Below are 23,247 nucleotides of genomic sequence, written 5' to 3' on the forward strand. Positions count from 1 at the left end.
ATTTCTGCTTTCATTTATTCACAGATTCACTCACAGCCCTATGGAACACACTTCCGCGATCTCATAGATGATGAATGACCTGACTTCTTACAGGCCTCTTATAACTCTCACCAGAGTTCAGTGTTTTTTGCTTTCCCAACTAATGGCAAACTTGGTGGGGGCAGAGATCATGTCTGTCTTGGTCACCATGTCCCCGGCACCTAGCACAGAATCTAGCATAGTATGGGTGCTCAGTAAATGTTTCCTGGATGAATGAATGCTGCCAAAAGGAGTCTAGCACAGAGAGAGAAATGGGCCCATAGTAGCCAAGATGCAAGTGAGATCCTGACACTGCACATCCTCTTTTCCCACGTCTCACATTTCTTCAGTGTCCTCATCCCATGGATCTTTCATGGCTCCACCTGGACTCCAGAATTAGCAGCCAGAAATGACTGCAGCACCAATGCAGAATACCTTGGCCATCAGAGAAGCCCATCAGTTGATATCCTGGGCTCATCACTCGGGTCTTATACGCCCCTCTTGAGCTGCAGAGGCTTGGTGTTGAAGAGAGAGGGTGGACGATTCTGGGAAGATGAAGAACTTACTTCCTGGAACTTCCCACTCTTTGCAGAGTGTGTCAGTGTGGCCACCGCTTTGATGTGCAGTGGCCAGTTTACTATCCTCACCTTCCACTGTGACTTGTGAATACAACCGTCTCCTCAGTCTTCCAGCCCTCACTCCTGCCTCTGCTTCACTCCACTGTCACTCCTCCTCCTCCACATAGGAGTTGCTGCCTCCAGTCTTCCAGATCCTCATTCAGGAAAGGATCTTGCTCTTTTGGTTATTTTATGTTGAATCTTTTTAAAAAATTTCTTTATTTAAAAAGAAAATTTTTTTTAACGTTTGTTTATTTTTGAGACAGAGAGAGACAGAGCATGAATGGGGGGAGGGTCAGAGAGAGAGGGAGACACAGAATCGGAAGCAGGCTCCAGGCTCCGAGCTGTCAGCACAGAGCCCGACGCGGGGCTCGAACTCGTGAACCACGAGATCATGACCTGAGCCGAAGTCGGACACTTAACCGACTGAGCCACCCAGGCGCCCCAAAAAATTTCTTTATCTTTAAGAGAGAGAGAGGGAGAGGCTATCCCAGGTAGGCTCCTCGCTGTCAGTGCAGAGCCCTACGTGAGGCTTGATCCCATGAACCTTGGGATCATGACCTGAGCCAAGAGTCGGACATTTAACTGACTGAGCCACCCAGGGGCCCATTATGTTGAATCTTTAATCTCTCCAGTATTGCCTCCCTTCTCCTGATTTAAAAAGAAAACGCACAGGTCTCTTCCGCTATAGAAACATCTCCACTTGCTCTGTTACCTCCATAACCTACCTTTCTGGCTGCCTCTTAAAAAAATTTTTTTTTAATGTTTATTTATTTTTGAGAGGCAGAGCACGAGTGGGGGAGGGACAGAGAGAGAGGGAGACACAGAATCGGAAGCAGGCTCCAGGCTCTGAGCTGTCAAGCACAGAGCCTGATATGGGGCTCGAACTCACAGACTGTGAGATCGTGACCTGAGCTGATCTTGATCTTCAAAACCCACCTAGACACTTCCAGCTGGTTATCACTATTCCCAAAATGACATCTCTAGGTCAGGAGTCATACTTCTATCTCTCTTGTGCCCTAACTCTAGGGAAAGGTCTTCTGATGATTTCATTTTCTTTTCTATCTGTCCTTATTTTTTAAATATTAAAAAAAATATTTTATTTTTTTAAAGAATATATTTTAAAATTTATTTATTTTTGAGAGAGACAGAGAGAGAGTTGGGTGGGGGCAGAGAGAGAGGGAGAGAATCCCAAGCAAGCTCCCCACTGTCAGTGTGGAGCCCAATGTGGGGTTTGAACTCATGAACCGTGAGATCATGATCTGAGCCGAAATCAAGAGCTGGATGCTTAACTGAGCCATCCAGGTGCCCCTAACAGTTTTATTTTTAAGTAATCTCTACACCCAGCATGGGGCTCGAACTTACAACCCCAAGATCAAGAGTTGCTCGCTCCACCAACTTAAGCCAGCCAGGTGCCCCTCTGTCCTTCTTGCTTAAACAATTATTTTAAAATGTTATTTATTTTTCAGATAGAGAACACCAGCAGGGCAGAGAGAGAGGGAGATAGAGGATTCGAAGCGGGCTCCACACTGACAGCAGCAACCTGATGTGGGGCTTGAACTCCTGAACCATGAGATCATGACCAGAGCTGAAGTTGGACGCTCAACCAACTGAGCCCCCCAGGCGCCCCAAACACATTCTTGATGTAATGTCCTGTTACCCATTAGGATCATTCATTCCACAAAGGTGCATACTGTGTACGAGGCATTGGAATACAGTGGGCAGCTGATGAGGCTGGAGAGAAGGACAAAGGTGAGCAGAGAGGAAGCTAAATTTGGAGAAGTAGATGGAAGCCAGACCATGTGACCCCTTGTTGGAAATAAGGATATTTGGGGTTTTTATTTTAAGCAGTTTAAAATCACTAAAAGGCTTTAGACTGGATGTAGAGTGACTTCATCAAATTTGTGTTTTGAAAATATGCTATCAGTTATGTATGGAATGGATTGGGGGCAAGGAAGCTGGGGTGAATGACAAGTAAGAAGCCAGTTGGGCCACTGCTGTGGACCAGATGAGACCTAGGGTTATAGGAGATCTAGCTTGGACAAGAGAAGTAAGTGCAGAGGAAATGAAGGAAGAGATTAAGAGGTACACTCAGTCCATCTTAGTGATGGATTAGTTATGGGGAGTAAGGGATGGGGCAGAGTCAAGGATGCTCCTAGGTCTCTAGGTTTTATCATTGAATGGATGGTAACGCCATACACCATGGTGCCAGAGGAGGGGCAAGCAGGCAGGATGGTCTTATGTTATGGATGCGTTGAGTCTGCAGTGCCGTTAAGCTATTCAAGTGTTCTGAAACGTTGAGTAGATGATCATACATACAGGTCTGGAGCCCAATGGTATGGGCTGGAAATAAAAATTTAAGTCATTAACATATAGATGGTAATTAAAGCCGTAGGAGTTTTGGGCCCTGGAGCTGATGAACAACACATAAAAGAATCTTGTCTTGGGGCACCTGGCTGGCACACGGGGTACAGTGTGCAAAGCTTGATCTCAGGGTTGAGTTCAAGCCCCATGTTGGGTGTGGAGCCTACTTAAAAAAAAAAAAAAAAAAGAATTCTACCTTTTGAGTGGTGATTACATTGCAGTGAGGGAGATGGATAATAAAGAATAAGCAAGACAGTTTTAGAAAGTGGTACATTTTTGGAAGAAAATATAGCAGGACAAGAGCATAGAGTAGCTTAGGGTTGGGGGGGTGGGGTGGTGACAGGTATTTTTTTTCAATTTATTTAAGTAATCTCTATATCCAACACAGGGCTCAAACTCACAACCCTGAGATCAAGGGTTACATGCTCTTCTGACTGAACCAGCCAGGTGCCCTCTGATGACAGCTATTTTTGAAAGGATCATCCGGTTAAGGCCTCACGTTTGACCAGAGACTACACAATGGTGCGGGGACAAGAGCATCCCCGGCAGTGTTAAAGTAAATACGATGGCCTTAAGGTGGGCGTAGGTTTGGTGTGATGAACAGGGGTAGTCTAAGATTGAGATTGGGAGAATCATAGGGAACGAGACTGAGTGGAGGGTTTGTGTGCTGTGGTATAGAGTTTAATTTTAATTTTAAGGAGAAACCCTGGGAGGGTAGCGACATGAACAAACAGAGAAGCCTGGGGTGGAGCTAAGCGGAGGGTGACAGCCAGGGGTTGCTGCAGTGATGGCCAGATCCTAGTTGGTGTGGGAAGTTGTGGATCTTGTGTGGATGCACGTTTAGCACACAGCCGAAGGGCTTCCTGACAGCTAAGCAAGTGATGTGAAGAAGCTGGGGGTTTGAGCCACTAGGTGGACAGTGGTGCCATTTACTAAGATGGTTAAGACCAGGGAGGGAGATGTGAGTAGGAAGGTGGAGGGATTTGTCTATTAGACTGGGAAGTAGACAGGCAGCAAGTCAGGTGGATAGACAGGATATTAGAAGGGCCAGGGTTGGAGATATAATTTGGGCACGATGGGGACATGTGTTGTATTGAAAAACATAGGGCTGGGGGCGCCTGGGTGGCTCAGTCGGTTGAGCGTCCGACTTCAGCTCAGGTCACGATCTCGCGGTCCGTGAGTTCGAGCCCCGCGTTGGGCTCTGGGCTGATGGCTCAGAGCCTGGAGCCTGCTTCTGATTCTGTGTCTCCCTCTCTCTTTGCCCCTCCCCTGTTCATGCTCTGTCTCTGTCTCAAAAATAAATAAAACGTTAAAAACAAAAAACAAAACAAAAAAAAACCCACCACAGGGCTGGTCGATCTCATCTAGGAGGAGCAATGTGACTAGATAGCAAAATTTAGGAGTGGGCCTGAGCCCAGGGGCACTGCAAAATTTAGACCTCAAAGGAAAAAGGGGACCAAGAAAGGCGGCCAGTGGGGAGGACACCACCTAGGATGTTGGCATAGAGAACAAGGCGGGGCTTGGGGTTGAGCACTGATGAAACCAACTTTTCCTGGCCAGGCAAAAGAGGCTGAGGGAGGTGGAGGAGGGAAAGGACCACGTTAGAGCGACGAAGGAAATCCAGGAGCTGTGGTATCAGGAGATAAATGGCTGTGTCCATTGGACGAGGGAGGATGTTAGTGACCTTAGAGCCAGCTCTCTTCAGCAACGATAGAGGCAGAGGCCTAGGAGGGGGAGGAGAGAAAATGTCTCGAGAAGAAAAATGGGGCAGGGGCTGGAACGTGCGCCCACAGGAGGATGTGCGTGTACAATGGCACGGACTTGAGTGCGCTGAGCGGCCGGGGCTCCAGCTGAACAGCGCCCCCAAGAGGGGGCAGGAAGGGGCAGGGTCCGAAACACTGGAGGCAGCGGCACTTGAAGGGGAAGGAAGCACCTCTCTCTGATTATAGTTTGGAAGCAGGGATTTGGGGGATTCTTCTGACACCCCTGATTTTCTTTCTCCACGTATTAGGACGCTCGCTGCTTGGTGTCAAGGTTTCACTGCTGGTTGGTTACAGATTTACAGGAGTCCTTATTTGGCCTGTAATGACTTTTTTTCTGAGCAGTGCTGCTCTTGGGTACTGGCAGAAAATAGAGAGTCAGGTTTCTAAAGTGGGGATTTTGTCACATGGGTGTCAAAACAGGAGGGGCGAGGGGAATTTAGAGACGTTAGCAACCACGCTAGTGAAATTGTGGGCTACAACACCTCAACTGGATTAGGAAGGGAGAAAAAAGAGAGGGCTGGCGGGATGGAAGAGAATAAATAGTCAGTGTCCTGGAGCTTTAAAATTCATCAGAGAGGAGGAGTAGGAACCAGTTGGGACGACAGGAGGTTAAGGTCAAGGACGCTGAAATTACTGGTTCTGGAGGGGAGCAATTTTGGGTGAGTATGGGAGTGTGTGGCTGGACTGGAGGAAGGCGGGTAGAAGGCTGGCCGTTAGGGTGGATTTTCCCTGTGGCACTGAAGTCACCTAAGGTGATGGCAGGGCACGTAGGCGAGAGGAGGGCCGCCGAGTCAGAGGCTAAAGTCTTAACCACCACCATTCTACAATGTGCCACCCGTCCCCCCACCCTTAGCCGTCTATGCATTTTTTAAATACCCAAACTTTAAAGTCGAGTCTTTTGGTGACACAGGTCCTCATAGTTTTGCAATGATCTTTTTTCCTCCGAAAATAGCACTTGCTTGGAATAGGCAGGCCCTCGAGGTGTTCGCCAGCACCTCTTCTCACACTTGCCGCATTTACTTATTTTATGAAACAAGAATTGGATGGCATATGGCCTACCACTTTGTACAACAGACTCACTTAGGGACGCTTTGTCGGAAATCTAGGTGTTTCTCAGCAGAGGACACTCTGGCATGCTAACTTTGGAATCCTACCTGGGTTCCTATTATGTGATTGAGACAAGTTTCAGTCAAATGAGCGAATGTATGTGGCCCACTTAGAGCGGTGCCCAACTTACAGTAAGCAATCAGTGTTCCCTATTATTAGCTAATTAAATGATTCTGAACCATTCTCCTCATGCACTGGGTTCGCCGCCGTCTGTTTGGCACAGCATTCTGAGAATTAAGTCAGACAACAGTACCTGGGAATTAGAAAGCATTCGTTTCCTCCCATTCCTCCCCTTTGCTATTCTAAGAGGTGCTTCAAGGCCACAGAGCTAACGGATCTGTGTTTCAGCAGCTAAAATAACCATAAATAAGAAACTGCTGAGATGGGGCAAACCGTCTGAGCCATGTGACAGCACTCGGGGCAGGGTGGGGAGGCCCTGAGCGGCGAGCCGGCTGGGTCTCGGCCCTGGGTGCAGCGTGGCCCCCCGCAGGCACTTCTGTCTGCTCTCCTGGCTCCCACGCCAATGGCAAGTACAGGACTCAACAAGACAACGAAGCTAGAAGGAGAAAGTCAGTTTCATTTCGAGAATGTGGAGCCCGTACCGCGGGCAGGCAGCGAGGAGCACAGACCTCCCTCCCGACTGGCCAACCTGACGCCCCCAACAGCAAAAACATACAGGACAAGGGAGACAAAATGGAGGATGCCGGGATGCTGCCTTTCGGAGACCTGTATGTGGCGCAGGGAGAGGGACAAGAAGAAACAAAACATAAACATTTGACAAACTAGCAAATTAAACAGGCAGAATGAAACAGGAAACCACAATAGATGCTTAGCAGCCAAACACATTTATTAGTCTTTTTTCTCTTTTTTTTTTTTTTCCAGGAACCCAAAAATATTTTGTAGTTATAATGTAAGCAACTGAGTTGCACATAATACAATCATATCTTTCCAAAATAAAATAAAATAAAAAACTAAACAAAACAAAAATAAGCTGTTTAAAAGCCCAAAAAAACCCTTCAGAAAAACTCTTATATATGCATTACATCATCTCTCAGTTTTAATGAAATGACGGCGACTTAATTCCTTAGTACTCAACCTGTCACAATCCAACGAAACACCACCCTTGAGTTTTTTTTGTTTGTTTTTGATTTTTTTTAAATCCAGCATGAGAAATACAGTACCTGCTATGGCAAAAAATACACATAAAATGCAACTTTTCAGCTTATTTGTACATTAGTAGAGTTTAACATTTTATTGTTTTTTTTTTTAAGTGAACCAGTGATTTTAAGTACCACTATACTAAAAAAGTAAAATAAAATAGAGAAAAGGGGGGCCCAGCCTGCCATGCAAGTGCACCTCTAAAGTGCCTAGTTTCTGTGTCCATGTAAAACCAGTAATATGAGGAGCAATTTCAACAAATGGGAGTTTGATTAAACCTCTATGTTTAAGAAAAAAAAAAAAAGACAATGCCATATCCTCCCTTTTCTCCCCTCAAACTTCCTTAAATCCCATCGTCCACTTTCTCTGTTGCCCACCAGAAGAGAGAAAAGAAAGCCACCAAAATAACATTGTAAAAGCTATTTCAAGTATAAGAAAAACAAAACACTTCTAGGTAACTTGCAGAGAGCATCACTATGTGCAGCTATATGTAGTCATGTTGGTAGGTTTTGTTTCTGCTGAGTGTTTCAGATGAGAGGATTTTTGCTGTACCTTCCTGTTACCTGTTTTGTGTGCAAAGTTGGAAAGCTGCCTTTTAAAACTCCAGCCTCTTTCTGATGCCCTTCTCTGCACCTTCTGTTGAAAGGGGGCAAGGAGAGAAGTGAAGGGAGGAGGAAAGAGGAGGGCGGGGGGCGCCAGTCATTAAAATGGCACTCCTCCCATCTTCCTTCCCAGGCCTCCCACCTCCGAATCCCCGCACTTCTCTGGTTCACCGTCAGCGACCTAATTAACTCTCACGGCAGAGATTCCCATTCTTATTTCCTGATTTGGTAGGATATATTTTACTATGTAAACATAGCCCCTAGGATTATGGAACCCAAAGCAGCATTTATATCTCCATCTAAATGGAGAAAGATAAAATAGTCCAGAAACCTCTCCTCAGGTTGCTTTTGTTGTCTGTTTTTGGTTACTCACAACAGGGGTGGGGTGGGGTGGGGTGGGCACAGAATTAAGTTGTAGGCAAATAGTAGAGAGAGTTAGGAGTGGGCACAATTGAGCTGTTGTGTCTGCTTCCCCTGCCCCCCCCTCCCCCGCCCCGGTCCCAGAAGGGTTTTTTTTTTTCTTTTTTTTTTTTTTTTATAACCTGTTAAAAATGTTCCTGCACCTTAAGTCATACAGAGGTTAAGGCCAAGGGTGCAGAATCTTGTGCACGTGTCTCTGTGAGCACATTCACGGTGCATGCACCATTTTTGATGTCTTCTGTGAGATCACTGGACACACTTTGGTCACTGGTGTGTGCAAAGGGTGGTGGTGGGGAAATGTCCCGGGAAAGAAGTGCAGAGATCAGCAAAGCCCTTTGGGAGCATTGTGGATGGATATAAGGGCAGTAAGAACTTGAGGGGGACCAGAGGAAGGAGACTGATAGAAAAGGGGCCAGCCTCCAAACAGAAATAAAATCCAAAGGTGGATAGTGGCCCAAATCAGAAGGTGGGTGGTGAATATGTGTGCATTTATTATCAAGCTTCTTCCCCTCAGAGGAAGTCGTCACTATACAAGATCGGTGAGCTCAAACTAAAAAGGGCTTCTAGACAGATACAGGGTTTATCCTTAAGATGGGGGGAAAAGGAGATGTTTGTGAAGAAGTTATTCAAAATGATCCATTCTGACCCTGCCTCGTGGGTGGCCCAATGTAGGAGAGCAGTAGCTGACAGGTTCCTACAAGCAGCATTTGTTAAACGTCCTTTGCCTCTACCTAATGTCAGCTTCAGGCCTCACGGAGACGAACAAGAAGAACATCTGAGGGTGCTCACACCTTTCAGGGAGGCTGTCTGCACGTCTCAGGTGGATTTCCTTTAAGTAAGAAATCAATCCATTTCCAGAGCATCGCAAAGTGACAAGGCTATGAATTCTGTAGCGCCAAACTGAAATGCCAGGGACTAATTCCCTTTGCGAGCTACAGAATGCTACTCTGTTGCTCAAAAAAGTCAGCCTGTGTGTGAAGCAAGAGAGGTCGAGAGCTCAAGGTCTCAGGTAAAAAACATTCTGGAGTGCCTGGAGGGGATGGATCTTCTGGAAGAGAGAAATTCAGACACTCCCCACCCTGGAAGTAGATCTGGAAGAGATGGCTAGATGCCATCCAAATAGATTTTGAAACAGGGTTCAGACACTGGTCGGCTGTCACTGTGTATGAGAGGCAATGGAGAGACCACCACCCTACAAATGCAAGTCCGCTCCCCTGACCTGTTCTTTCTCTTAAGCCTGAAAGAAGATCTGAAACTTCAGATGGCTTAACAAAAAAAAAAAAAAAAAAGGAAAATATCATATTTTAGGGCTACTTTCACAGCAAAGGAAAACATTGTAAAAGTTATCCTATTTACACATTCATATTTTAAAAAGGATAACCCACTGGTGTCAGAAACGGAGAGGGGAGTTAAGGGTCTACATTGCAGGGGAAATGTACCTCGAGGTATTGTTTTGTGTTAGACAGTTGAAACGTCAGGATTTTATTTTTTGTTTTGTTTTTTTTTTGTTTTTTTTTTTTGTTTTTGTTTTTTTGTCTAAAGGCAATCTAACAGATTGGAACCCTGATAAGATCGTGCCCGTGCAGCCCTGCACGGGCACGAGGAGACTGTGATCAAGTCTGTTCCTCGTTACAGTACTGTGAACGTCAACAACAAAAACTTCTGCCTGGAAACACTGAACGTGGGCAGAACAATGTCTGGCTTATGATACTGCGTGTTGCAAAGAATGCCTAGACCAGAGCGGTGCAGGTGCCAGGACTCACCACAGGAATTCTGTCGGGCCGGGAGGCTCTAGGCTTTCCTGTGTGCAGCACCTCACCGCTCACCAGCTCTCTAGCAGAACAAATGGCAAGGAAGCAAAGAGAGGACGTTCGGCTGAGGGGCAGTGGGTGGGGAAGAGAGTCCTTTTTGGCCTGCCAAGCCAACGGGCCCTCTTCCCCACAGAGCAAGACAGTTTCCTTATAAATAAGTTCGCTTAAAAATGCTTAAGGAAAAACAAAGACAAATTAAAAGGAGCGAGGAGGAGCCGGAGGAGGAGTTTTGGAAATCGACAGGAAGATGAACTTTAAGGTCAGCACGAACGAGGCATGGTTTCCTGAGCTTGAAAGGGTTCTGAATTCAGGAAAGGATGAGTACTTTTTCCCAGAGAACACGAGGGCCTTTGGGGCCCCCGCTGTGGCCCTGGGCTAACACTGCACGGTTAGGGTGGAGAATCCGGCTGCCAGGAACCGCAGGCCCCCAGGACTGCAGGAGGACTCTGCGTCTCTTTCTACCTCACTGTGCCGACTTGACCGCTGCTGGCTCTCACTCCCCTTCCCCGCCAGGACGTGGGGATACCATGGACACAGAAACCGTAGAACAAGGATGCAAAGCCACTTCCTTCCCCTTTCTGCCCTCACCCTCCCCCCCCCCTTGCAGAATGCATAGTTACAATTCACGTTACAAAATAAAGAAGCAACGATGACCACATATGGGACCTTTTTTTTTGAAAAAAGAAAAAAAATCCAACAACCTCTTCTTAAATTCAGTATCAAAATTCACATTTGCATAATAATACATTTCAAGGCCATTAGAGAGGAATGAGAGAGAAGCCCAGAAAGCCACATCTCTCCTCCCTTTGTCTCCTGAATGAAGCTGAAGGAATCTTGCGGGAGGGACTGTTTTCCTCTTTGGGGAGTTCTGAGGAATTATGGAAAATGGCCCTTAGCATTCACTTGTGGTTTCTTTAGAAGATCGGGCATGGGGAGAAGAGGTGGAATCGTTTAAAACAAACATAAAAACAAATGAAGAGACACTGCAGATTTCTACATTTAACTAGAACAGTTCTGAAGAAATAAAATATGATTTCAGATTTTTCTTTTTTTTTCTTTCTCAAACACTTCCATCTTATTCTCTCAAAAGCCTTTTCCTCGTGTGTAATACCCTGTTCTCATAAACAGCAACATTGTGGGACTTCCATTTGGGAAAATAATTGCCTTCTCAGGACAGACTCAAGAGGGTGGAAACGCGCTGCCCGCCCCGCACATGGCGGAAGCCAGAAAACGCCTTCTTGACATGCACGAATGTGTCACAGACATCACCATATTTCAGTTCTCCAGTGCTTACAGAAAAACAAAACACAAAACGGCCACGGCCACACGCGCGCGCACACAGACACGAGGGAAACTAGGTACTGCAGGTAGAGAAATTCAACCTGCGCTCTCCGACCGACCTGGGTCTCTGTCGTTGTGCACCATCACCTCATTCTCCCGCCCGAGCCCCAGGATCTTTTCCACACAACTCTACACTGTGCAATATGGGTGCTAATGAAAACTCCACGGCTGCCCCCGGGGACTGCCAGGAGAATCGCTGACTTCCCTAAAGACTAAGCTGACCGCCTTTCTGTTTTATCCCCACGGAGAGCTTCTTCCTAAAGCAGACGGTCCCTGTACTCCCAAAGGCACATTCAGAAATACTACACCGAAGTAATTCCTTGGACAAAACTAAAAGGGGGGGGGGGGATGGTGGGGGTGGTGTTTTAAACACATTTATTCTAACATCCCGAAATTTCCGGCAAGAAGGGTCACGCTGGATGCATCACTTGGTGAGAAACGATACTACCTTTAAAAGGTATGTAACTTCTTTAAAGGGTTCCAAAGGTTTTTGCTTTGTTTAGTATACAGACGACCCCCCCCCCCTTTCATTTTTGGCGAACACATTTAGGATACACGACCTTCCTGTCCATAAAGCTCTGCGGGACGGCTAGCTCACCTCCAGTGACCTTGCACAACCCAGCCCTCTGAGAACCGTGCACACCTTTCAGGAGCCGAGGGAGAAGGAATGCCAGATTGAGGGTGAGGTCCAGGAAAGCAGGGGTGAAGGGGAAGAAAAGCACTTCGTTTCACATCTCTGCAACGACTATACTGTAAAGTACCTTTACAGTTTTGCTGCTCCCCACTAGCAGTAAAGAGGAATTAAGCTCTTTGAAAACAACAGTCTCAGCGTATTAATCTTGGCTCGAGAGGGGTCAATGGCGATTGGGAATGGACTTCCAAAGTGGTGACTGACAGTGTGAAAAATAAACCGAGGCACAAAGTGCTTTACGGAAACACGATTTCTTTCTTTCTTTTTTTTTTTTTTTTTTTTTAAATTTACAACACAACACTTCTTGCCTTTATCTGACCTTTCCTTTCCCCAGGGACAGAACTAGTGTTTGTCACAATGAAGACCCCATGACTGAATCTTGCAGAGACCCTTCAGTCAGGGTGGTACCATGTTTCCTGGTGTGCATAGTTTCTCTTTAAAAACAAATTCAGCTGTATAGCCAAGTGAAAAGAACTATTTAAATTCTGTGAGGCAAACACTGGCAGCTTCGGTCTTCTTTTTTTTTTTTTTTTTTTTAGTGGTGGTGGTGGTAGGATACAAGAGATTGACATTTTAAAAACCACTCAAATGTTAGAATACTTGGTAATTCTTTCAGCTCTAGTCTGAGTGACCACACACATAAGGATAGCAGGAATGCCCAGCCGGTGGGGAGTAGCTCTGTTTCCTGACCGGTGTTCCCTTCACCATCCTGTAAATGTTCATGGCCTCTTTGGCGGTGCAGGCAGCAGGGAGGCATTCTGGGCAGGTTAGGGAGGGTCAATGTTCTATTTTTATTCCATTACTACTGTGTTCATAGACTCCTGAAGTTGAGAACTATTTTAAATCTAAGAATGTGATGCCAGTACCTCCTTTATCAGATTCAAGGTCAAGAAAACAACACCGTCATTAACAAGTGGGGACCATCTCTGAAAATACACACACCTTTGGCACTGGCCATAAACCTACAGAGCTTATGACAGGGTATGCACTAACTCTGGAAACACAGAGAACATTCTATGGGTTTTTTTTTTAAAACAGATTGTTGATGTTCTTGACAACATTATGTATATTTGCCTGCTTCTAGACTGTGTGGACACCCTGTAGTTGTAGATAAGAAAGCTAAGAGGGTGCGGTGTGCAGCAGAGGGTGAGGGCACCCTATTTTCTGAAAGAGTGCCGAGGTCTACAGATTGACAACTCCCTGTAGACACAGAGGCTGGAATATTTTCATCTGCACCATTACATGCAGCCTTAGCTGTACACTCACAGAAAGGAAAACAATTCAAGAATACATTTCTTTTTGCAGCAACACTAAGCAGCATAGTTAATGCACAGACATGAATGAAGTGTGACAAAACTTGGCAAAAACACTGAAGAAAAAGTTTGATTTTGTTTTTTAACCAGCTAAACATGTGTCTCTACGCTTAGTAAAAGACCCTATAGATAGTTAAAAGAAAAAAAACCCAAATCCCAAACAATAACCTACAAAGTGTTATATATTGAATCTGAACTCTGAGGATGGGGGAGAGGGGACCTTTCTTACATAAAGACTCAATTGTTCCCTAATCTTAGAGACGGCTGTTATAGCCAAGTCTGCTGAAAACATCTTATTTACACTGCAGAGGAAAACAGGCTTGGCTTAAGCGTTTTTCTCAACACAGAGACATCTTCATTTTGTTTAAGAGTCAAGATGGCAAAATATAAAAAAGTAAAATTAAAAAGTACACAGCATCTGAGGTCGATATGGAATCTGGCTGTTAACCCTACAAAAACTGCCCCCCCGACAAGTGGCAAAAATTCGAGTGAATCTTTGCAACAAGTCAGTAGCCCGTGAAATGTTAGTTTCTGCTAGATATATTAATAAAAGTTCTTCCAAATTCTTAGGCAGGGATTTCTTTTCCTCTCTTTTTTCTTCTTCTTATTTATTTTTTTGCATATCTTAGATCCCACGTTCAACCCACAGGAACTTGGAAGAACTGACTGCTCATTTATGCTACATTCATATCAGAAGAGGTGGCAAAGTTCTTAGAACAGGAGCCATCTGATTAGAAAATTAAGCTGCTATAAACAAAACTGATTGAATGGCAATCAATGTATAATTATTACCTGGGGGATACTGATGAAAGAATTTGCTTTGGAACCTTGACATGCCATCACTGCTAAGTTAACTTCTGTGCATGTTGTAAATGCAAAAAATCAAGGGCTAGGTACGGAGGAACCAGAGATGCCACATGGGCCATCCATTTCTTCACAGTGTCTCGGAGATCTGAACTTTGTGGGGTTTTTTTTTTTTTTTGTATTTTTTTTTGTATTTTTTTTTTTTTAAACACCTAAAATTAGGTCATGGCACTGGATTTAAATTGCCAGTAGAGGCCTCCAGTCTGATGGAAGACATCTCTTCCCCACGAGTGCTTATTTTTTTATTTTTTTGGCGACTCATGTGGTAGACAGAAACCAAGTTTGTGATGTTTGAAAGATGGACACCTCCAGCCACTAGTAATCAAGTGTTTAAAAAATAAAGGAAACTAGTAAAAATTGGAAAGCTCAAATTTACATGATCGAAATGTTTACAAAATAAATCTACATAATGAGAGGTGACCAGCAAACCTCTGTACACATGCCAGAATGTGGTGGAAGAGAAGCCGCTCCCACCGAATTTTCTAAGTGTATGGAAGCCACTTAACCTCTCAGCAGACATGGCTCTTGCCAAAGAATATCACGGAAAGAAAAGAGTTTTTCTCTTCCATTATATTCTCACTATATCCTTTTCTTAGGTCACTGCCAACCAATAAAGCAAAGCTTCCATCAAGTTGACAAAAAAAAAAAAAAAAAAAGGTGGGAGGGCAGAGTTGGGGGAAAGAGAGGAGACAAGGGAGGACAGGAGCAGAAAAACAGGAACCCCTTTCTACTGGCCCAACACAGACAGACTTTCCAAATCACTGTATGTGGTTGTCACAATGACACACGTGGAGACGTCAGTACCCAGTAACGAGGGCGATAACACAAGGAAGGATCTTGGCATTCCACATTACTGAGACATGAAAGCATATTTAACTTCCTTGATTTCTGTTTATTTTCAATTTAGCCCACTGCCTGTGGGGCCTGTCCAGAACCACTCCGATTTCCTTAATGGGCAAGTGTCTTAATGTCTGCCGAGTGACTGGACCACATGCACATACACACGCGTTCCCCCTGCTTAGGATGTCTGGGTGTATGTACGAAGGCACTAAAGCGGCTTTAGAGAAATTGCAGGCAGCAACCCCACCCACTCCCTTTACCTGTCAAGCTGGAGTTTCTTTCCCACTGGGAAGCTTAGATGTTTAAAAGCAGCTGTGGTCATGCTTGGGAATTCTGACCCCCGGCCCCAGGAGGGAATACAAAAGGAGAATTCAACGTCATGAAAAATCGAAAGGAAATACTCCACATCTCCAGCTGAGGGATGGGGATAATTAAGCAGCAGATCTTCAAAACAGCAATTAAAATGAGCACAACAGTAGCTGGGAGCTAAAAAAGTAAAATCACTTGTTCCTTATTAGATTCTTCTTTTCTCCTCCTCCCATAACAAACGGAGGTAAGACAGACATTCTTTGTTAATAGAACAGTCCATAGATATTTTCCTCTAGTAATGCCTATATTTAAAATTTGTTCCAAAAATTATTAACCTATATTTCCTAGCTCTTTACATAGATTCTCAGCAATCCAACCGTACTATTTTACAGATTAGAGTTTACTTTTTTTTTTTCCCCCTAAGTTGTTGTTTCTTTCTTTCTTTCTTTTGTCCTGGGGTTTGAGGGGCAGGGAGAAGGGTTCCCTTAAAAAAAAAACAAAACAAAAACAATCATTAGGGGAGATGTCAGTTCAATCTTAAATGGAAAGGAACAGAGTGATGACGTTCCCATTTATAAAAACCAAACGCTCCCACTAAATGACACACAATTTCAAACGAATCCATGATAAAGCTCTTAGAAAGCTAATCCTTCTCCCGTGTTTTTAAAGATAACGAATTGACCTGTTGCTGCTAAATTGATCATTTTTAAAAAATATTTCTTTCTATGTGTTTTAAAATGTGTGATCCCCAGTATGACAATAATGTTTGGAGACTTTACATTTTTTTTTTTTTAAGTAAAAATTGTTTCAACTTTTTGAAGTTTCAGGAACTTGTAAAAGTTTATGAACAGGAAAGAAACAGCCGTCTATCTAGGATAAGATACGGTTAAATAAACCATCTTCAAAAAACTGGCTTCCTACCCTAGAATTCCTGAGAATGCTTGCAAATTTTAAAGCAGGAAAATAAATGTTAAAAACAAAAACAAAAAACACTGTTAAATGCTCCCAGAGTTAGTCTTCATCTAAAATATATATTTATATGTATATATATACGCACTTTTTGGTCTTTTTTTTTTTTTAAGTTTTTAATTTTTTCCCTTTAAGCTTAAGATGGAAGAACATTTGAGCTTCTCATGTTTATTTTTACATATTTCAAATCCCTCATTATGTCTTGTAAACAAGAGGGGCTCTAGCACCCGGCTTTCACCGTAGTATCGTAAGGAACTCAACTAACCCATAGTGCAGGCCAAGGAACCAGCAGGCAGGAGGGGGGGGGGGGGGGCAGGACACGACAGGGAATCACGGCAGTGGACAGGGCTGTCACGGGCTCGTGGGAGCCTCGGGACACGCTCCTGGCCCAGGGCCACTAAGATTTCCCCTTCTGTAGATGGCTGAACACAGCTGCTCTCCACCTGGACGTCACCACACACCACAGGGTTTTGCTCCTCACACAGAGAGCAGGCAGAGGGGACCAGAAGGAGACATTTTTGTACATGGGCAGAGATGGAAGGGGCATGGTGGTGGTGATGAAAACCAGAGAGCAGGAAGAGGGCACAGTCAGTTTTCTACAAGGCATCCAATGGGACTGAACCAACGCTGGAGACTCAAGTTTGACCACCTCCCCACAAAGGGTGCATAAAGACTTCCAAGAGCGAACGCTTACTTGAATTACACATGTCAATCTCTTTTGAGGCTAGGTTTATATCAACAGGGTAAGCCAGAGGACTACAGAATTCCCACTCTTTGTCTCATAAAACCACTTGATGCAAATAATTCGTTTTTGCCTTTTCCTATACACACCCACCCACCCACCCACCTACACACAGACACAAGCTAAAAGTCAAATACATTAGGCATTGTTGTATCCTTCACTGAAGATGCTAAAGAAAGAAAAACTCCCTTGTCCTCACTAGCAGCAAGTTATGGAGGACAGTAGAGGTCTGCTCCCACCAAGGGTTGGAATGGGCAGGTATTTGCTGGTACAGAATGTCGGCACTTTATGTTAAACAGTATAATGCAGACTGGGATGTCCACACAAGTGCTAGCACATTACCGGCATACGTTTCCCTCCCTCCCCACCACCCCCCGCCCCGCCAGCCATCTGCTTTGTATAAAGGGGTACCCCTTCAGGTCTGCTAGAACTCTTCACAAAAAGCAGTTTGATACATGTTGATTCCAACATAAGTACATACATGTTGGTGATAACTGTGGATTAAAAGTTGCCCCCTATTCGGCCCAGAGTACTACTACATTGATGCTTAAAAAAAAAAAAAAAAGTCTTTAAATACCAAAATAAAAAAGCAACATTACAAGGAAAAAAAAAAAAAAAAAGAGGTCAAAACCAAAAAAAGGTGCAATACTTAAAAGTTTTTGCTAAGTTATACCTGCCTAAGCAAAACCACATACACAGGAAATACACAACACAGAGGAACAAAAGGAAACGCTTGAAGTACACACTGGTTTAAGAACATTCGTTAAGTAAACGTTTCTGTCAGTGATGGCCTGGTGCTGTAGCGCGCCGCGGCCTGGCACAGGTAACGCTCGGCGAGAGAGGAGCAGAGAGGGAGAAGCTGCAGCTGCTCACGAGTTACTTGTTTCGTTTTCACACAATGAAAAAGAGAACCAATTCAGCATTACCTGACTTTCTGATGAATTCCTCATACCTGATTACAACAAGAAAGGGGGAACGTGGTTTTTCTGCTTTTGAGACACCACAGAAGTAAAAACTCTCTCATCGTCTGTTCCCGTTCAAACTAATGAAAAGAAAAGGCCTGCGTGAAACTTAACAGATATCCCGATGTGCCTGGTGGCCACTTACTTTAAAAAACAGAAATAAATAAAACACACGGTTGCTCCAAGAGGTACCTCCTGCTCTCCTACTTTTTTGGGACTTGGCAGTGCTCCGCTCTACTGCTAGGTCGAAAGAAAAGCAAGAGAAAACTCGCTCAGGCTAATTTGCAAATGTAAAGGAGCTCCCTGCTTTAATCATTAAAAAGCACTCTGTTCATCTTAATGCAGCCCAACGGAGTTGCTTTAAGTAAGCAGTGGCTCCCGGTGCTTGTGTGTTCTCATAGTTAAAAAAAAAAATAAAATAAAAAAAAATAAAAAGCAGATGGCCGGCCAGCCAGCCTGCAGACTGTTAGCAACGCAGCGTTCGGAGAGATCGGGTGGGGCAGGGGGAGGAGGACACAGGCACACGCACACACAGAGACAGAGAGAAGGATGCACGCAAATGCACATGAACACACGTGCACACACATACCAGAACGAGCATGCCTGGGCAGTTACATGTGCCAGAACACACTGGTATTTATCAACCAGCCAATCACAAATTTTTTCCTTTTTTTTTTTTTTTTTTTTTAGGTTTTTTGTGTTTTTGTTTTTAAAGTGAGGCTCCGTCAAGTCTTCCCCCCCCCACCCCCACAATTCTTTTGAATTCCCCTCCCTCCCAAACGTGGTAGACCTAAGGACGGAAACACACCCAGTGCAAACAAAGTTAAAAAGCTATTTTTTTTCAGTATATATGTTTCTTAGCAACAACTTCCATATAACATGAAAAAAGTGAAAAACTAGAAACTAATTTTTTTAATTTTTTTGTGTTTAAATTTAAATGGTATGTGTACTTGCTTCACATTGTCTTTCTAGGTTGGCGTTCATGATTCAAGTATTTCAAGAGTGATATGTTCTCTTTTTGGATTCATATTCCAAACGAAAAAACTGAAGTTATAAGGGAGGCAACTATGTGCTCAGACAGTCTGTCAATGACCCACCTTTTTTTTTTCTCTCTCCGTTTTCTTTTTTCCTTTTAAAAATGTATTTATTGCAAGTTGAAAAAAAAAACGAAAAGGTCAAGTTAGTGCTGCTGCTGTTCCAAAAAAGGTCACGAGGTCAGAGTTGAAAGTTTTAAGTTCAGATTGAATCCGACCCTCCTCCCAGAAGGTCACCAGGTAGTAAGGGAGCAGGGCTGCCCATCCTATGGGGATCTTCCACAGTTGGGACTCCCCACAAGCTAGAAGAATAGTTTGGGGGCCCCCACAACGAAGCGCCAGCAAGATCGGCCCCGCTGCTGCCGCCAGCACTGCTGCTCCACTGCCCGAGCCCTGTGGACCCACCGAAAAGATTCAAAGCAGGTCCGACGGGATCTGACTGGGTCTGGCCGGTCTCCAGCGACTGCCAACCTGCGGCGGGTGCACTTGGGGTTGCTGCAGGTGTAGGGGGCTGAGCTTGTGCCAGAAAGCGGCTGACTTCATCATCGGTGGCAAACTCAGCCAGGATGGTAGTGTTTCCCAACACACACCTGGAAGAAAGGGGAGGGAAAGAGCTATGGATTTGAGGGAAATCCTAAAGCACCTGCACAGACTGAGGGTTTCGAGTCCCAGTGTCCTTGATGTTCAAAGTATGCTCCTCTGACCAGCAGCTTCCACATCCCCTGGAAGCTTTCTAAAATGCAGAATCACAGGCCCCACCCCAGGCCTACGGGATCAAAACCTGCATTTTAACCAGACCAGGTGATTGAGAAATACTGTACTAAAGCAGTAAGGGATCACTAAATCTCAAGACCTCCAAAGACTACTAGGGGGTACCACGTATCGCTATCCTTTTGGAATTTGTATGTTGAGAAAAATGTCATCTTTCTTTTCCCAATGGGAGGTAAAAGGTCACAGTGCAAACATCAAGGTGACTCAACCTCACACATCTGGAAGTGCCACTGCTCTGCCTCTGGGCCGGGCTCACCGCCTGAGAGTCACCACTGCTTGCTCGTTCTGTTTGTAGCTTTCTGTCGGGGCCTGGAGCCACAGAGAGTCAGCTCTTCCCTGGCTACCAGTTTGACAGCAGCTGGGAGGGGGGACAGTCAAAGTGTGATCCAGTCCCACCTACGTAAGACAAAAACCTCTGCTACCCGCCAAGCCACAGCGTTTCAACAAAGAAGACAAAGTAAGCAACCAGATTCTATTACAAAAAGTGACGGCACCTACAATGTTTCACATTCTCCTGAACACTGGGGCTTTGTTTTACGGTATTAAAATTTATTCACTGCTTCATGACTTCATAAATTCTTTACTTTAGGAATTCTGATTACGGGCCTACACAGATATACAGAGCAATCCACACTTGGGGAGGTAGAAAAGATCTGTCCCCTCCGTACCAAGCAATTGCTTATGCCAGGATGCTGTTTTTGTGCATGTTCTCGTGGATCTTTGCTTTATGAAGCAGGTGCCAGAATACTCACGTGTGCATCTTCGTGCGTGTTTGTCTCAGTGAGCGTAGGATGGGTACTCACATGTGCAGTGCAGTCTGGGCCTTGGCTGCCTCCTGTTTGGTGCTGTATCGGATCAGGGCAGTGCCCTGGGTTAGGTTCAGATGGAATGTCAGCAGTGGGCCATGCTGCATGCAGATGGTTCTCAACGTTGACCCATCAATCTAAGGAGTAATGATATTCATGAGTTAAAAACTGGAGGTAGGGTGTGAACAGAAGTCAAATGGCCTTTCTTGTATATGAGGAGGAGAAGGGCTTCTGGTTTGTAAATAATGATATCGGCACTAAGTAAGTCTTGGACAAAGGAAGGAAGGACTCAAAGCAGGAAAGAGTGCACTCAATAGAGGTCTTAAAGGCAAATTTTAAGTTAATTCAAAGCACGGGCTGAGTTGTCTCCACAAACATTAGTGTGGCTGAACTGACAGTTAATGTGTTGTGACCTGGAGTTCACCATTAAAAAGGTCACCCAAGCAAAGTCGTGGAGTTTATTTGGTTATTAATATGATTGTTGGCACATCCTATGCAATATATCTAAATTGAATTATGGTATCAGATAAAATTATAGATGGGATTAAAGCTTGTGTATCGTCTATTATCAGGTGTAATCAATAAACGATTTAATATTCAAAAAAAAAAAAAAAAAAAAAAAAAGCACGGGCTGAGATCTAATGTGCCCATACTACAAAAAGAAAGTTTGCAAAAACACAGCTCAAGACAAATCCTATGATTCGACCTGTAGTCTGTTTTTAAGAGGTAAACACATGAATGCGTGTTGACTTGTGAGAGCCTTTAGAAAGCAGAAACAGGATGGCGCCCGAACAGGAACTTAAGACAAGTTCTCGACCTCATTAGTAACGTCGTATTTGAACTATTCTCCACTCCCCTGGTTAATAATCTCACAGAGAGCTAAAGGAGGACACAAGAAAAGCACCGCTAACCTCCTTGACGGTTTAGTGGTTTTTAAATTTTTTTTTAAAATTTATTTATTTTGAGAGAGAGAGAGAGAGAGAGAGAGAGACAGAGAGTGGGAGAGAGGCAGAGAGGGAGAGAGAGAGAATCCCAAGCAGGCCCCATGCTGTTAGCACAGAGTCCAACGTGGGACTCGAACCCACACACCGTGAGATCATGACCTGAGCTGAAGTCGGACACTTAACCGACTGAGCCACCCAGGCGTCCCCACGCCCTGATGAGAATGCTGCTGGCTGACCTAGCTCACAGACAACACCGGTGTCCTTGGACTCCCACGCTGCCCGTCTCAGGACGAGCCTTTGTGCCTGCTTCTCTGTGAACCCTGCCACCCTCAGCCTCACGTTGGCCAGACTCTCAAGATGTTCACCGTTTACAGACAGTTTCTCTCACTCTGGACTCGGATGAACAGATGCACTTATTCACTCTGATGAATTTACTTGTATTGAGATCTTAACCAGGTTTAGACAGGCTGCTCAGTCCAACATTCAGTTCATTTCTTTGGAAGGGAAACAGATTACTATCAGAACAGCCTCAGAAACTGTGCTACCGGCGGTGGCAGTGGAAACATTGTGTGGTTTCACCATGGAAACCCTGCGGGATGGAAACCAGCAGCATTACCACAGTTCTTTACAGAAAATGGAAATCAACTCTATGAGCGTGTCCGTGTGGGCCACAAGTGACCTTTCAGGACAGATGCCCTCTAAACAGATTTTAGGTGATGAAAAGTACGTTTATCCAGGTTCCAAAGATTTGCCCTTATAACCGTTTTCTAAGCTACCATCGGGATTAGTCTATTAGGTACTTGAGTTTTAAAATTCATCAGTTCTTTCTTATATGAGCACAGTTAACCCCTAGATTCACATTATGTATATACACACATGAACTTACTATTTTTCATAGGATAAAACAGAAGCGAACAGCAGGCTAGCTTGTCCAAGTTCCTTTCAACACAGTGTAGACTTTACGGCCTCTCTCGTCCTCACCATATACCCACCACACTGTGTGACAACTTTAGAATGTTGTCATGTTCTAATGAGGCATATACAGATTTGAGTATGGTCGTATAAAATTTTTACACTTCAGTTGATTCGTAGCTAATAACCCACCTGGGGCTTTAAGCTGAGTAAGAGCCAACCCAGGCTCTTCTTCATGTTAACTGTATTTATGAAACTGCCTTTCTCAACATGTACCCTAAATACAAACCCTGGACTCACTCCCCACAAACAGGTTCCACAAACAGGTTCACTGGGCAGGTAAATTTAGGAGAAGCTGTATTTCTCCACAGAGGATAATACATGTTAGCATACTAAAGAGTCTAATAAGTCTCACAGTGAAGAAACCCACTTAATTTTGTTTAATCAAGTACATGTTCCAAACATATTAGGCCAGAGACCTATTAATATCCCATGGGAACACTCTAGAAAATGCTAGCTAGCTTACTAAAGTGCACATGAATCCAGTTATGAATTAAATGCTAGACAATTCCTTCTATGTGTCAAAGGGAGGGAGGCATAATTGACTCCTTTTAACAAGGTGCTGTAAAGGTTGTGCTGTCAAGTCCAAATGAAGGTCACAGGCTCAGTTTCAATGGGTTCACTTAATCTCATTTGCGTGTTCAACATAATACTGCCGCAAGTATGTCAGTTATCAAGCAAACAAGGTGACAGACTGGCTTGGGGCAAATGAAACCCATCACTGTAAAAACAACCCAGAGGGCATGTTCTGAAGAGAGCAAATTAGTAATGCCATCTACAAAGAAGAGAATAACAGATGGAAAATTGAAAGCACCCATGTGGCATTTAA

At 44.4% G+C, this 23,247-nt stretch overlaps 1 protein-coding gene across 19 annotated transcripts in view; it reads right to left on the reverse strand.

Moving 5' to 3' along the window:
* Window positions 1-6,698: 6,698 nt before the first annotated feature.
* Window positions 6,699-23,247, reverse strand: part of TNRC6B (trinucleotide repeat containing adaptor 6B) — a 257,779-nt gene continuing 241,230 nt past the window's right edge. For all 19 annotated transcript variants that reach the window (XM_058682112.1, XM_058682104.1, XM_058682101.1 and 16 more), the window contains 2 exons: window positions 20,500-20,639; window positions 6,699-19,515 (listed from right to left, as the gene is read on the reverse strand). In XM_058682112.1, coding sequence (XP_058538095.1) covers window positions 19,128-19,515; window positions 20,500-20,639 — 528 coding nt within the window. In that variant the 3' untranslated portion in view covers window positions 6,699-19,127. The remainder of the gene's footprint in view (window positions 19,516-20,499; window positions 20,640-23,247) is intronic.

This window comes from Neofelis nebulosa, chromosome 8, assembly GCF_028018385.1.
Source record: "Neofelis nebulosa isolate mNeoNeb1 chromosome 8, mNeoNeb1.pri, whole genome shotgun sequence".
Taxonomy (NCBI): Eukaryota; Metazoa; Chordata; class Mammalia; order Carnivora; family Felidae; genus Neofelis; species Neofelis nebulosa.